The sequence below is a fragment of the Dryobates pubescens genome, chromosome 2, assembly GCF_014839835.1.
Source record: "Dryobates pubescens isolate bDryPub1 chromosome 2, bDryPub1.pri, whole genome shotgun sequence".
In the NCBI taxonomy this organism is placed as follows: Eukaryota; Metazoa; Chordata; class Aves; order Piciformes; family Picidae; genus Dryobates; species Dryobates pubescens.
Genome location: NC_071613.1, coordinates 569,861 through 584,215, shown reverse-complemented (window position 1 = coordinate 584,215; position 14,355 = coordinate 569,861). Strand labels below are relative to the sequence as shown.

Here is a 14,355-nt window from a genome sequence, read left to right as displayed (position 1 = left end):
AGAATGAATTTTTTCATTTATTTTTTTAACTAGAGATTTAGCTGACAACTGAATGCAGTGTAACTCTTTGAATCATTGTTTGGCCACATCATGTTGAATTTTGGAAGTGTTCTTGCAGTTTGGTGTGACCACAAAATAAGAAAGGTAGTGTGGAGGTGAATTTTGGGTGGCAGGAGGTGGTTTTAGAAGGGGTTTGGTGGTGTTTTTGGTAGGAAGCTAGCCCTTTTCCAAGAAGAGCAGGGGCCAGGCTCTATTTGACAATTCTGTAACAGACATCACAGTTGATGCCAGTAGATCCTCCCAAACTTGGACTACTTCACATGCCTTTGTTTGTGAGAGCGGGCCAGCTTCATCCATCCAACATTATTCATGTGGGTCTTTGACTTCCTTTTATTTAGATGATTAACCAGGACCTGAGACTGGGATCCCTTAGAGAAAGTTGCTGAATGTATTTCCCTTTCCTTGCTGTTGCAGGTGTATTAGTTGGCACTGGAGAGCTCTCTGAAAAGTTACATTTTTTGAGGCTACAGAGCTACTGTTCAAGTATGGTGTGAATTGTACCTAGTGACCCTGGGAGATGAACTACAAGCAGGCAGCCACATTAGTAGTCTAGATGAAGAAAAGTTGCACCTGTTTCAAAAAAATAATGAGTCCTAATAATGCTTGATTAGTGCTAAACAAGCCTGCTTTGCAGTGTGTGAGACTTCTGAATGTCACTAGCAGTCATGATTGTTTCTTACAAAAATCATCCCTTTTACATATTTTGGGTAGATGTGGATAGAATATTTTTCAGTGTCAGTTCCTTTTGAGTTTGGTTTGGTTTAAAAATACTCCAGAACAATCTAAAGAAATATTTCCTGAACTTGGCAGCTGCTGTACAGAAGCTTGCCCTTTTCTGAAGGGTATTAAGACTTTTCACACACTTCTTTGAAAAGGCCAAATGCAAGTAAAACTCTGATGGCTAGAGTGCAGATGCACAGCTCTGCTGCTGTGAAAAATGCCACATCAGGACAGTGAGCCCTGCTGTTTTGTAAGTAACTTCAATGTGTGCCTGATATATTTTATTTTTAACATCAATGAGCATCACTTCTCAAGAGTTTCATGAAGTCCAATTGTATGGGGCTGGGTTTGGTTTGGTTTTTTTTCAACGGTGCTACTGAGACTGTGCTGCAGTTCCAGAGGAAAAAGGTAAAGGACATTTCATGACATGTGAGAGTTCCCCCAGGAATACTTTAGGTGAGGGGGTGGGAGTTGTGGTTTTTATATACAGTGATTATGAAAACCTTGACTTGAAAAAATACATATGTATAGATATGGGTATCGTGGAAGAGACTGTCGAGCCAATGTTTACCTCCTTCCTACTGGAGAAATTGTCTATTTCATAGCGTCAGTGGTGGTACTGTTCAACTATGAGGAGAAAACTCAGCGGCACTACCTGGGTCATACAGACTGTGTTAAATGGTTAGTATGTGACACTTGCATGTAAGTATGTGTGTAATAATGCAGAAATGTATTTTTGTGTTCTCTCCTACTGTATGTACGAGCTCATTACTGTCATCATAACTGTAATCATTTTCTGTTTCATCAGTCTCAGTAGATTCACTGTGGTAAACATTGCACAAATAGTATTAGGCACTCCATGCTAGCTTAGGAATTCTGTTTTAAATGTAAAGCAACAGAATATGTAGACAATCAAAGAGATTAAAGAAGAGATCTTAGTGTAAATTCTTCGTAATAGATGGCCCAGAAACTAAAAATGCTCAGCTTAAATCAGTGATTTACAAGCACTGTGGCAAAGATGTAGCCTTAAAGAACAATTAGAAAATCAAATGGAAAACTGAGCAATAATTTTGTAATTTTTTTTTTTTAATAGATGCCCCATCCAAATATTAAGGCTGTCTGGGAAATCAGAAGGATGTTTGCAAAACAAAACAGACAAGCAGGGAAGCTGAAGCCCGCATCATTGTGGGTGCAAAGGCAGTTGTTGACTGTACGATGTTAGTCTGAAGAGTAGTGTACGTAATGTAATGGTGACACAAGCTCCCTACTCTACCTGAATGGAAAAGGGTTGCCATCTAATCATCTTTTTTCCTAGCTGTGCTTTGGTAACTGTAATTGCATCCTGTGGAAGGAATGCTGTCAGTCTTGTGTTCTTCAATTTCTTTCAAACACCTGGACTGAATTGTAAATGGTTTTGGTGTCCATCATTCTGACCTCTTCATGCCTCCCCTGCTCACCACTTCCTGTTTCAATGGCTTTCTTCACCTTTGTAGTTATACAGAGAAAGAAAACAAAATGTATAAGAGGATGTGAAAATCTGTCTATTCACATCAGCTCCAAGGCAAAGTGTAATGAGCAAAAGCAGATTTATTATTTTTAATTCCCTTACTCGACTAGTACACTACTTCATGTGTACAGTCACATCAGTCACTTGTTTCAAGTGGCAGTAATCTCTGACTCCTGGGCGCATAAGCCCTCGGACAACCTTTCAGCTGTTTTTTTTGTTTTGCTTCCAGCTTCATGCTGTCTGTAGGTTTAGGCATATAATATGCTGTAGTGTTTATAAATAGTGTTTAGGAAGTTCATCATTAAACAGTGACACAAAACTGGGTGGAGTGGCTGACACACCAGAGGGCTGGGCTTCCATTCAGCAGGACCTAGACAGGCTGGAGAGTCAGGCAGGGAGAAATGTAACAGAACAGAACAAGGGCAAGCGTGGAGTCTTGCATCTGGAAAAGAACATCCCCATGTACCAGTTGAAGTTGGGGGCTGATCTGTTAGGAGAGCAGCACAGAGGAGAGGGACCTGGGATGGGAGTCCTGGTGGACAGAAGGATGACCATAAGCCATCAATGTGCCCTTGTAGCCCAAAAGGCCAATGGCATCCTGTGGTGTATTAGAAGGTGTATGGTTACTAGGCTGAGAGAGGTTCTCCTCCCCCTCTGCTCTGCCTTAGTGAGGCTGCATCTGGAATATTTTGTCTAATTCTGGGTCCCTCAGTTCAAGGAGGACAGGGATCTGCTTGAAAGAGTCCAGTGAACATCTCCCTTATGAGGAAAGGCTGAGGGAGCTGGGTCTTTTTAGCTTGGAGGAGACTGAGAGGTGACCTCATCCATGTTTATAAAGATGTGAAGAATGAGTGTTGGGAGGATGGACCAAGGCTCTGTTTGATGTCCAGTGATAGGACAAGGGGTAATAGGTGCAAGCGGGACCATAGGAAGTTCTGCCTAAACACGAGAAAAAACTTTCTTATTGTGAGGGTGAGAGAGCCCTGGAATGGGCTGCCCAGAGAGATGGTGAAGTCTCCTTCTCTGGAGATGTTCAAAACCTGCCTGGATGTGTTCCTGCGTGACCTGCTCAAGGTGATCCTGCTCTGGCAGGGGGCTTGGACTAGGTGATCTTTCGAGGTCCCTTCCAAACCCTAATGTTCTGAGATTTTGTAATAGTCTACTCCCAATACAGTTCAAGCCTTTGTCAGAGCACATGTGGAGGTGGCTCTTGTGGCACTCCAGGTCGTGTGCCCGCAGCCATTGCAAGAACCTGATCGACCCATCAGTACAGTGTGCAAATAAATCAGTGACAAACATTGATGCTGTCTCATTGAAAGTGGTCTTTAGGATCATAAGTGTCTTCATGGGCTTCTGTGAGAAAGGGAAAAAAAATAGTTACATAAACCTCTCCCTTGTGAAGACCCATGACAGCAAAAGCAAGTCATATTTCTGTCTGTCTTAGTCTTGCAGTTCATCCAGACAAAATTAGAATTGCAACAGGACAGTTAGCTGGAGTGGATAAAGATGGAAGGGTAAGTAACATAGCTGTTGAGCAGTAGTATCTTGCTCTGAAAACCAGGCAAACGTCTTCTGGGTTTGTTGGGGTGTTTTGGTGGGTTTTGTGGTGGGCTTGTTGCTTTGGTTTTAGTGTTTTTGGTTTTTGTTTTTCAATCTCATCCTCACCTTCTGTGTGCAGTTTTAAGCACTACATTCACTGAGATATTTTGCTGTTTCTATGGTAGCAGCCTATATCTATCAAAAACCAGTAACACCTAAGCATTCGGCCATACATCAAAAAGCAGAAGAGCAGAAGCTTATATAGTCCTGTCTGTGACATAAGTGACTCCATTTCAATTCTGCAAGTAAATGTCAAACTTTCAAGTGATTTATAAGGCCACATAATTTCTGTTGTATTTCTTGCAATAAGTCTTCTCCCTGAGAACAAGTCCTAGTTCTGTGGGTCAGTCTTAAAGTTTCACAAAAAAAGAACCAGCTTTGAGCATTCATAGAAGGTGTGTCAAGATTTCCTGCAAATTGCTTATTTGAGAGCAAGTGTTTCAATGTTCTTGTCCCTGGTTCTTGAATAATTGGGTTATCTTCATGGACTTACAGAGAAAAAAGAAGCAGCAAAAAGACAAGAGACACTGCCAGGTGTAGGAACACATTAAACCTAAGCCTTATTTATATGCTCAACTTAATTTCTTAGATTTTTTATAAGAAACTGATGTGGAGTTTTTTGTGCAGCTGTTATTATGATTTCCACTGAACATTCACCAACTGTTCCACTAGGGCTGGTTAGTTGTTTTTCCATCAGTGGAATTTTTCGTTGTCACTTTCTATGGTGAATGTTGTCCTTAAGACAACTTAAGTCCCTCCCACTTTATTTGTTATTGTTTCACATTTATGAGGCTAAACTGCTTGGGATAGTACTTGTGTGAAATATAGCCATGGACATTTTCATTGAGTTGCTGGTGATGGTTAGAAAACTGCAACAGGATTTTTTATTTTATTTTTCCCTACTGTATATATAAAATCCCCAAGAACTGATCATTATTTTCAGTTGTTGCTTAAGGTTTCTAGGTCTGGGGTCTGAAATGCAAGATGACTCTTCTATTATTTGTTCAATCTTAAATTAGACCAAGATTTAATTTTACAGCTACCAAATGCCACCATACTTAATTTCCTGCCCTGGTGGGGCACTGCCTGTAACCCAGGCATAAGATTGTCTTGAGTCTCACCAGGACAGAGCTTCAAGATGCATCTAGAAGCATTAATAGCAGAGATCATCCTGCATTTAAGTCTGCAGTTTGTAATTCAGGTAGCATGTGCTTACCAAGACTTGACACCTGCATATAATGCTTTCACTGTTGATTCCCATTGCATTTTTCATGCAGCCTCTGCAGCCCCATGTTAGAGTATGGGACTCGGTGAGCCTGGTGACACTGCAGGTTATTGGCCTTGGGACTTTCGAGCGTGGAGTGGGGTGTTTGGACTTTTCAAAAGCGGTAAGATGACCACGATTGCTTGGTGTGGTGAATAATTTATCCAACCCTGTGTAAATGTGAAGGAAATCTCTGAAGACTTTGTATGTGGTTGTCTGGCTGATCTGTTTTGGTATTGAAAGTGTGTCAGTGAAGTTAATGTATACTTCATAAAGCCAGCTGATATTGAGCTAGCTGGAGAAACAGGAAATAGCACGTGGAAAGTTGTGGTCACAAACTAGCAGAGTGATGAAACCTGCTTGGTTTGGTGGTTTGGTTGTTTGTGGAGCTTAGGGTTTTTTTTCATTTAGATGTTAAAAACAGGTTTATTAGTGAGGTTCATGAAGGTAAATTTTAGTGAGTTCTCATAGAAGGATACTTTTTCTGCTTGCACAACTGGAGTAAGTTTTTATCCAGCAATAGGAAATTTAAAAAATCCCACAAAACAAACCCAAAAACCAACCAAGCAAAAAACCCATAGACCAACAGCAAGCCAAGTAACAAAATGTGTCATGTGCTATTTTTCCTGAGGAATAGTTTGTTCAATTTGTGAATCTGCTTTTACATAGGGGAAGGAAAAAAAGTCTTGTTATGGGGCCCACAGAATTTAGCAGTAAAAATCAGTAGCAAATGGAGATGTGCTACTTGTCCCTGATACAGTTTTCATTTCAAAACTGCCCATGTGATTATTTGTTTTTGTAAACTCCATGGTGTAATCTTTAAGCTACCTTTTTTTTTTTTGCCAAAGCAAAACCTCCTGAAAACCCAGGCTGTAATTGTTGCATCCCAGTGAGGAGAGTTAACACATATGAAAAACGAAGAAACAGAGTGTCTGCTGTATTTTGCTAATAGAGATTGACAGGACAGCTGAGGTGAGGAGGAAGGTCTGGAGGTCACCTCACGCGCTGTTCACAGCAGGCTCAGCCAGAGCAGACTGCTCAGGGTTGTGTCCAACTGGGTTCTACGGATCCCCAAGGATGGAGACTGAGCAATGCCACTCACTCATTAAAAACAAAGATGCTGATGCTCTCTTGCTGCAGTATTGCTTAACACTTTGTCTTTCAGTTAAGATAGGAGATTTTTTTATTATTATTATTTACTGATTTATTTTTAAATAGGGTATCATGAATTCAAATAATGTGAAAGGAGTGCAGTGATTCCTGTCACTAAGTTTTGAACTCAGATACATTTTTTTAAGGTGAATAAATACTTATTTCATTACTTTAAAAGCAAAAGAAAGGGGAAAAATGCATTTTTGAGGGCTAGATTTTCATTGTTACTAGTTCTGATTTGCAGATGAAACTGATTTTGAAACCTTATTACAATCTCATGGTTCCTGACTAGACAGATTCCTCAACAGACTCATCAATGTGCAAAACTGGTTTTTACCACAAAATTTCATTAATCTACACAAAAGCCATGTATATTGTCCTTGCTGTCCTCAGGGTTTCTTTCCACTTAGTAATTGACATGTATATTTGCATTTTACTGCTATAATAGTATTTGAGAATAAAATGTCAGGTACCTCTATTTTCATAGTTTGTTAGAGAATGCAGTTGAACTGCAGGAATCGACTTCTAAGTAAATAAGGCCTCCTCCAAATCTTTCTACACTTGTCCTTGAAACAACTTCTCGGTGCACGCATGTGTTACTGTGAATAAGTATGGGTTTGTTCTAAGAATTCCTGCCTTCTCTTTTAATCTCATAAAGCTATATAAAGCATTTTGTTGTAAAGTTATTCAAAATAAGCTGTTTCAACTATTTAATGGCATAGGTGCCAGTCTTTCTGCTCTCTTAACATTCAGCAAATTGTAACTTTGCTGCAGTTTTACCAACTACAGGGTGAAACTTCTGGTACTTAATGCTCCATAAGGGAAAAAAAAATTAGATGTGCTTGCAAAACCTGGTAAAGTAAACTTGCATGTACACCATATGACAGTTAAGAAAAAGAAGTGGAGCTATTTGTCTGTCCTCTGAGACCCAAGGGAAAATAAATTATGTGCAGAGTAGAAAAAAGGAGAAACCTCTTTGCTATGTGCATGATACTACAAACAATGCCACCACAAATGCAGATTGTTATCGTTTATGATCAAGTTTATAAGCCTGAAATATTGCCTGGTCGATGGCAGGTTGATTACACACGATAGGATGCTAATAACAGTAGAATAACGGTCTAGGAAAATTAGAAACTTGGAATACAGAGGAACAAACTGGAATATCTTACAACGCAAAAGCAAACTGTTACGCCAGCTTGGGTCACAGGATGGACTCCTTGGCTTCGCAACAGAGTTAAGCAACAGGTAAACAGGCTATACGCTGTAGAAATAACCAGATACATCAGCTTAAGTTACTCACGAACCGCACAGCTGCTAATCATCAAAACCTTATCTGGATGAAGCAATACCCCAGGAGCTGTGATTCGTAATCCAAGAGGCAGGGATAATCCAAAAGGTAAATCCCAAAACAGAGGAAAGGACAGAGAGCAAGCTGCTGTAGTGGAGCTCTGTGACTCAAACAGGCTGCTGCTAGAACAATAGAACTAATTGCCCTAAAGGCAGGAACACAATGCAGGTGCATGTGGCAGTCCATTAAGGAACAGGGTGTGGGCTCCCAAATCATCCCCTACAAATTCCTTTTTTGGAAACTGGATGCCCCAGTGGCAGATGACCTGGCCAGCCTGATCTAGTGAGGGGTGTCCCTGCCCATTGCAGGGGACCGGAACTGGATGATCTTTGTGGTCCCTTCCAACCCTGACTGATAGTATGATACTATGACCTATTCAAATCCAGCCAATCAGTTCAAAACGCTGCGTGGTGGGCAAACTGCACATGCTGCCTCGAGTAGGCAACTGCAAGTGTCAGACGCTACCTGAAATACGAGAAACATGAGGCACAGGGCTTGGCTTCCACCTCCCAGGTAGCCTTAGCGCTGGCCTGTTGGCTCCTCAACCTGGACCCTGCAACGAGGAGGGAGGAGAGAGGCCAGTGGCCAAACAGGTCTAGCTGGTTTGTTAATGCCTCTTCCAGGACACAGACTAAAAGGGAAAGACTTGGGAAGATACTTTTCAAGCCTTTCTAGAATATTATTTGAAGCATGGTTATTTTTTGTGAGATTATACAAAAATCTATGTCTGCCTTTAAGAGAAAAGGAAACTACCATGGGTTTAGGAAGGGCAGGTCCTGCCTGACCAACCTGATCTCCTTCTATGATCAGGTGACTGCCTGGTGGATGTGGGGCAGGCTGTGGATGTAGTCTGCCTGGACCTCAGCAAGGCCTTTGACACCGTTCCCCACAGCAAACTCCTGGCCAAGCTGTCAGCCCATGGCTTGGATGGGAGCACACTGCGATGGGTTAGGAACTGGCTGGAGGGCCGAGCCCAGAGAGTGGTGGTGAATGGTGCCACAGCCAGCTGGCAGCCAGGCACCAGTGGTGTGCCCCAGGGATCCGTGCTGGGCCCCATGCTCTTTAACATCTTTATTGATGATCTGGACGAGGGCATCGAGTCCATCATCAGTAAATTTGCAGACGACACCCAGCTGGGGGCAGGAGTTGATCTGCTGAAGGGTAGAGAGGCTCTGCAGAGGGACCTCGACAGGCTGGGCAGATGGGCAGAGTCCAACGGCATGAGATTAAACACATCCAAGTGCCGGGTTCTGCACATTGGCCACAACAACCCCATGCAGAGCTACAGGCTGGGGTCAGAGTGGCTGGAGAGCAGTCAGGCAGAGAGGGACCTGGGGGTGCTGGTCAACGGTAGACTGAACATGAGCCTGCAGTGTGCCCAGGCAGCTAAGAGGGCCAATGGCATCCTGGCCTGCATCAGGAACAGTGTGGCCAGCAGGAGCAGGGAGGTCATTCTGCCCCTGTACACTGCACTGGTTAGGCTGCACCTCGAGTTCTGTGTCCAGTTCTGGGCCCCTTAGTTTAGGAAGGAGGTTGACTTGCTGGAAGGTGTCCAGAGAAGGGCCACAAAGTTGGTGAGGGGTTTGGAACATAAGCCCTATGAGGAGAGGCTGAGGGAGCTGGGGTTGCTTAGCCTGGAGAAGAGGAGACTCAGGGGTGACCTTATTGCTCTCTACAACTACCTGAAGGGAGGTTGTAGACAGACGGATGTTGGTCTCTTCTCCCAGGCGGCCAGTACCAGAACAAGAGGACACAGTCTCAGGCTGCGCCAGGGGAGGTTCAGGCTAGATGTTAGGAAAAAGTTCTATACAGAAAGAGTGATTGCCCATTGGAATGGGCTGCCTGGGGAGGTGGTGAAGTCGCCATCACTGGAGGTTTTCAGGAGAAGACTTGATGGGGTGCTTGGTGCCGTGGGTTAGTTGTTTGGGTGGTGTTGGATTGGTTGATGGGTTGGACGCGATGATCTTGAAGGTCTCTTCCAACCTGGTTTATTCTATGTATTCTATTCTATTCTATGTATTCTACCAGATATGTCAAGCTTAGAAGTGCTTTAAAAGATCCATCATAATTTTCATGTGTGGACTTACGTTTATTTTTTTTAGAATACTCCTGCCCTGCCCTGTTTGCGAGTGGGGTGTATCAGTACATTGTCAGCATTTCTTTTTCTCTTTTTCTTTAGGATTCTGGTACTCATTTATGTGTAATTGATGACTCCAATGAGCATATGCTCACTGTGTGGGATTGGCAGAGGAAATCAAAAATAGCAGAAATAAAGGTAATTATTGCATGAATGAACGTGTCAAAATACAAATGATTTTGTTTCCATAAAGACAGTAGTTTGAGACACACTTGATATTACTTGGATAGTGCAACTGTGTAATCCTGATGGCTTGTTTAGAAAAAGGAGTTTGAATATTTGAGTGCTTATAATTACATTTTGTGCATCCTTAGGAGCCAACCCAAATGCTGTAATCCTCTAATATTTTGCTCATTTAGAAAAAAGTAACTCCTGGGAACTTTAAGAAACTGAAGTGATCATTTAGTCTGTACTTGTTAAAAAAAACCACCAAAACAAACAGCCCAAACCCCAAAAGATATTTAGACATTCCTCACTTTCATTTTCTCCTGACTGGAGTTCCAGACATTGATTCTCAGGATGTGTCTCTTATTTGAAGTTCATTAGTATTTTGTAGATTGCAGTCTGTGTGTTGGACTCCACAGTGCATCTTTTGTAAGTCAGAGGTGGTGTGCTCACTGTTCAGAGGTGGTGTGCTCACTGTTCACATGAAGCTGGTTCACTGGAAACACCCAATCCAAAAATTGCTTTCAGAGTTCATATTTTGAGACATCTTGCATTGCATTCTATAATATCAAGCAAGGAAATATTATGTGGATGTGGAACTGACTTTTTTTTTTAAGTTGCCCCTTTTTTAATCATGAGTCAGCCCGTGGAGTACTTCACAAGCATGAATCTCTGTATGTTTACAAACTTGCAATTTAAGACAAAATCAGGTTGGTTTGACTCATTTTCTTTATGTTCATTGATACCAATAAGATTCTCTTTTGCAAATTCTAATGTAATTCTATGTAAGTGTTTTCATCTCTTGTCAATATTTACTGTGAAGCTATTTGACATATGCCTTGTGTTTCCATTTTATTGATACTGCTTTGACTGTTTTCTCTACAGGGAGTTCCTTGGTGTTTCAGAGTTGACTCAAACCAGTTTGGCAGGGTGTGGTAGTTTTAGGCTATGACTTTAAATATTTTGCACAGATCTTGAGCAGAAAAGTAGTGAAATGTAAATAAATCACTATTGGGCATAAAAAGGAAAATAATGATAATTCTAAACAATCCCATTGGAAGAGTTAAGGGTCTAAAACTAGTGGTACCAAAACACTCTCTTCCTCTTCTTGCTTCTTCGTCTGGGAGAGATACTAACTTGCTTCTGCTTGACCTTGACTGCATTGTTTTGGTTAAGTCTAATGTTTCTGTGTTCCTTTCTCTTCTCCTTTTTGTACAGGGGGGTAAGGGGGAGGCAGAGAGGGAGAAGCTAGTAGCTTCCCTTGGTCTTTAACCAGAGGGGTTCCTGTGCTGTTTATTAATTGCAAATATTGTATATTTGTACATATTCATTGCATTTCATTGTAGAGTGTAGTTTTGCTTGTAAATACAGCTTTCATTTGCTTCCAGCTGAGCTGGGCTGGCAAAATTTAATGTTGGGGGGGCACTTTCCAACCCACCACGTTACAAAATTAATTGGTACCTATTCAACAAGGGACATTGCTTGATTGGTTAATTCCTGCTCAGATCAGGGAAGCCAAAATGAAGGTGGTTTGGGTTATGTGGCATTTGTTATATTCTGTCTTAAGTGTGGTGCTTTATACATGGTTTGTTTCTGCACTAATTGACCAACTTGGCAGGTACATAGTATATAAGCTGTTCCTTTGGTTTAAATACAAGTTACAGAGGTTTGGTGACTGCTGCCTTGGATTTGTTGGTTTTAGGGGATATGGCAATGCAACTGTGAGTGTCCCTCCTGAGTCTTTTGAATTTAGTGTTCCTGTAACTGAGAGTTGTCTTGGTGGTTTGAATCTTATAATAGTCTGTTCATTATGCCTAAATTTGCTATTTGTGGTGGTAATAATAGCTCTGTTAATGGCATTGTTCCAAGAGAGACATGCAGCTAATTGTTCTGTCTTTAAACTGAGGAGACTTAAGAGGTCTGGCTCTAATTCAAGCGATTCCAATAGCAGGTAAGACACAGAGACAGGAGAAGCTGCAGCAACAGGCAGTAGCAGGCAAGCAGGAGTTAATGGGAACCACAGTGAACCATGGCAGACTGGCACTGAACCAGTGGGGGGTGGCCGCTAGCCCTTGTGCGGCAGCTAGCCCTGCACAAGTGGAGGCAGCTGTGCCAGTGACTGCTGCAACCCTGGCTGTGCCGGTAAAAGTGGCAGTCCCAGGAGTTTCACCCATAGTCCCTGCGCAAGTGGTGGTGGTATCTGTGCCAGCACCCGTAATGGCTGTGGTGATGGCTTCACCAGTGGCCGCCATTAGTAAGCCAGAGAGACTTCCACCTGCTGCAGCTGGAATGGAAGTGTGTCCAGCAGCGATGGCAGGGTCCCAAAGAGCGCCTGATGATGCTGTTTATGTGCAAGCCCCTTCTGCTTCTGGCGGTCCCGCTGTGAATTTTCAAAGTAGCACCAGTAAAAGTGGTTGTTACTCTGGACAAGCCTGATGATAAGGATCCTTCTGATCCAGGTCCAAACTCTCCATGTAAAATAAAGGGGACTCATCAAGTGCAGACCAGGAGTTGAACCAAGAATATTGCTCAAGGTGATTGTGATGAGGAAGTGAAAGTCTGTCTTAAAGATCTAGCTAACTTAGTGAAGCTACCGTGGATGATGAAGACGCTGGAGAGGGTATGAGTCCTAGGAGATCAGGAGGTGCGTCTCAAGGAGATCCTACAGAGGCTTTCAACAGGGGGACAACAGGATGAGGAAGATGAGGATGAGGATGATGATGATGATAAGGATGACATACAGTCAGCTAATGCACCCAGGCAGGAAATTAAGCATGTAAGAAAAGATTACATCAGTGGAGACACTGAGCCAATAATGAGCTGGTTGGGAGGATGTTTTGACACAGGCGCTCCTGCTTTAGTGGTAGGTGACAAGTCAGTGGCTCAGGTAGGAACACTGGAAGGACTCCGGAACTGATAAACATTTAGGCAGTTGTCTTGGTAAAGTTTCTCTCTGGGCACAATTCCTATTGGCTGTCCTAATGAGATAACCTATCCAGGAATTACCTCCCATGGAATCCTCAGAAATGGAACACGAGAGATGAGGGAATCAAGCATTTGAGAGAGTTTGCTGTGAGAGGAGTAATTTATGGAAATCATGGTATCCTGAATCCAGATGAAATTCCTGCAGGAACAGGTCTTGCCAAGAAGCTCATTAAACTTGCTCCTCCTAATTATGCTACTATTCTGGCAAGCAGAACTGTGGCAAGAAATTATGGTGAAGTTGGTCATTTTACTAACCAAATGAGGCAGTTGGAGGATAGTCTCACACGTGTTACTTTGGGCTCAGCCATTGAAACTCTCTCTGGAAAGATAAAGAATTGCATGAAAGAGATGAAAGAGGAATTAAAAATCTCCATATCCAAACTGGCAAAAGGGGATGATCTTAATTCTTCCTCTTCCAGATGGATACAGGTTTCAGCTGTCAGAAAAAGATGTCCACCAAGAAGGCCATTTCAAGCTAGGTTTAACCAAAACAGACAACAGAGGCAATCATGTGGGAGTATTTGAATAACTCTGCGTGACCAGTTTGGTGAGAACATGAACAGATGGGATGGTCAACCAACTGCTGATCTTTTCAGGAGATTATGGGAGCTACAGAGTGGCAGAGCCTGAGGTAACAATACCAGAAGCATAGCTGTCACTTCTTCAGTTTCCTCGAACAACTCTAATTGCTACAACTGTGATTCTGACACTAATACTGGGCACTGTGTCAACTGTACTTGTGGATATAATCCCTATAATTAGGGGAGCCCTGCCTCCCACCAGAGGAAAGGGATAATGGAGATCACAGAATCTATTGGGATGTCTACATCCAGTGGCCTGGCACTTCAAAATTTCAGAACTACAGGGCCTTGGTTGACACAGGAGCTCAGTGCACCATGATACCATCAAATTATCAAGGGTTAAAGCCTATTCTACAAGTCAGTGGTGGAGCTAAAGAGTTGACGAAGTTGCAGGTTGATGTAAGTTTAACTGGAAAAGAATGGAAGAAACACGTTATTGTAACAGGACCAGATGCACCTTGTATTTTGGGAACTGACGTTCTGAGAGAAGGGCATTTCAAAGACCCTAAGGGCTACAAATGGGCTTTTGGAGTAGCATCTGTAGAAATTGATGGAGGAAAATTGAAGCTGTCTATTAGACCTGAGCTTTCTGATGAATCTGCAGTTGTGGGACAACGTGAGAGGAAATAAAGTTGCTAGTTGCTTCTCAGACTGTGCATCACAGACAATACAGAACCAACCCTGACTATTTGGTCACTTGATTCATCAACTGTAAGGTCAGAATGTCATCAGCAAAACTCATTCACCTTTCACCAGTCCAGTGTGAGCTGTGTGAAAGCAGAATGGAGACTGGATATCTGACAGTCGACTTCCGTGCCCTGAGTGAAGTAACAC

At 42.5% G+C, this 14,355-nt stretch overlaps 1 protein-coding gene across 1 annotated transcript in view; it reads left to right on the top strand.

Annotated features, from left to right (window-relative positions):
- EML4 (EMAP like 4) overlaps positions 1–14,355 on the top strand; it is a 109,728-nt gene that overhangs the window by 63,621 nt on the left and 31,752 nt on the right. The window contains exons 9-12 of the mRNA XM_009896594.2: positions 1,312–1,461; positions 3,732–3,801; positions 5,164–5,274; positions 9,833–9,928. Coding sequence (XP_009894896.1) covers positions 1,312–1,461; positions 3,732–3,801; positions 5,164–5,274; positions 9,833–9,928 — 427 coding nt within the window. The remainder of the gene's footprint in view (positions 1–1,311; positions 1,462–3,731; positions 3,802–5,163; positions 5,275–9,832; positions 9,929–14,355) is intronic.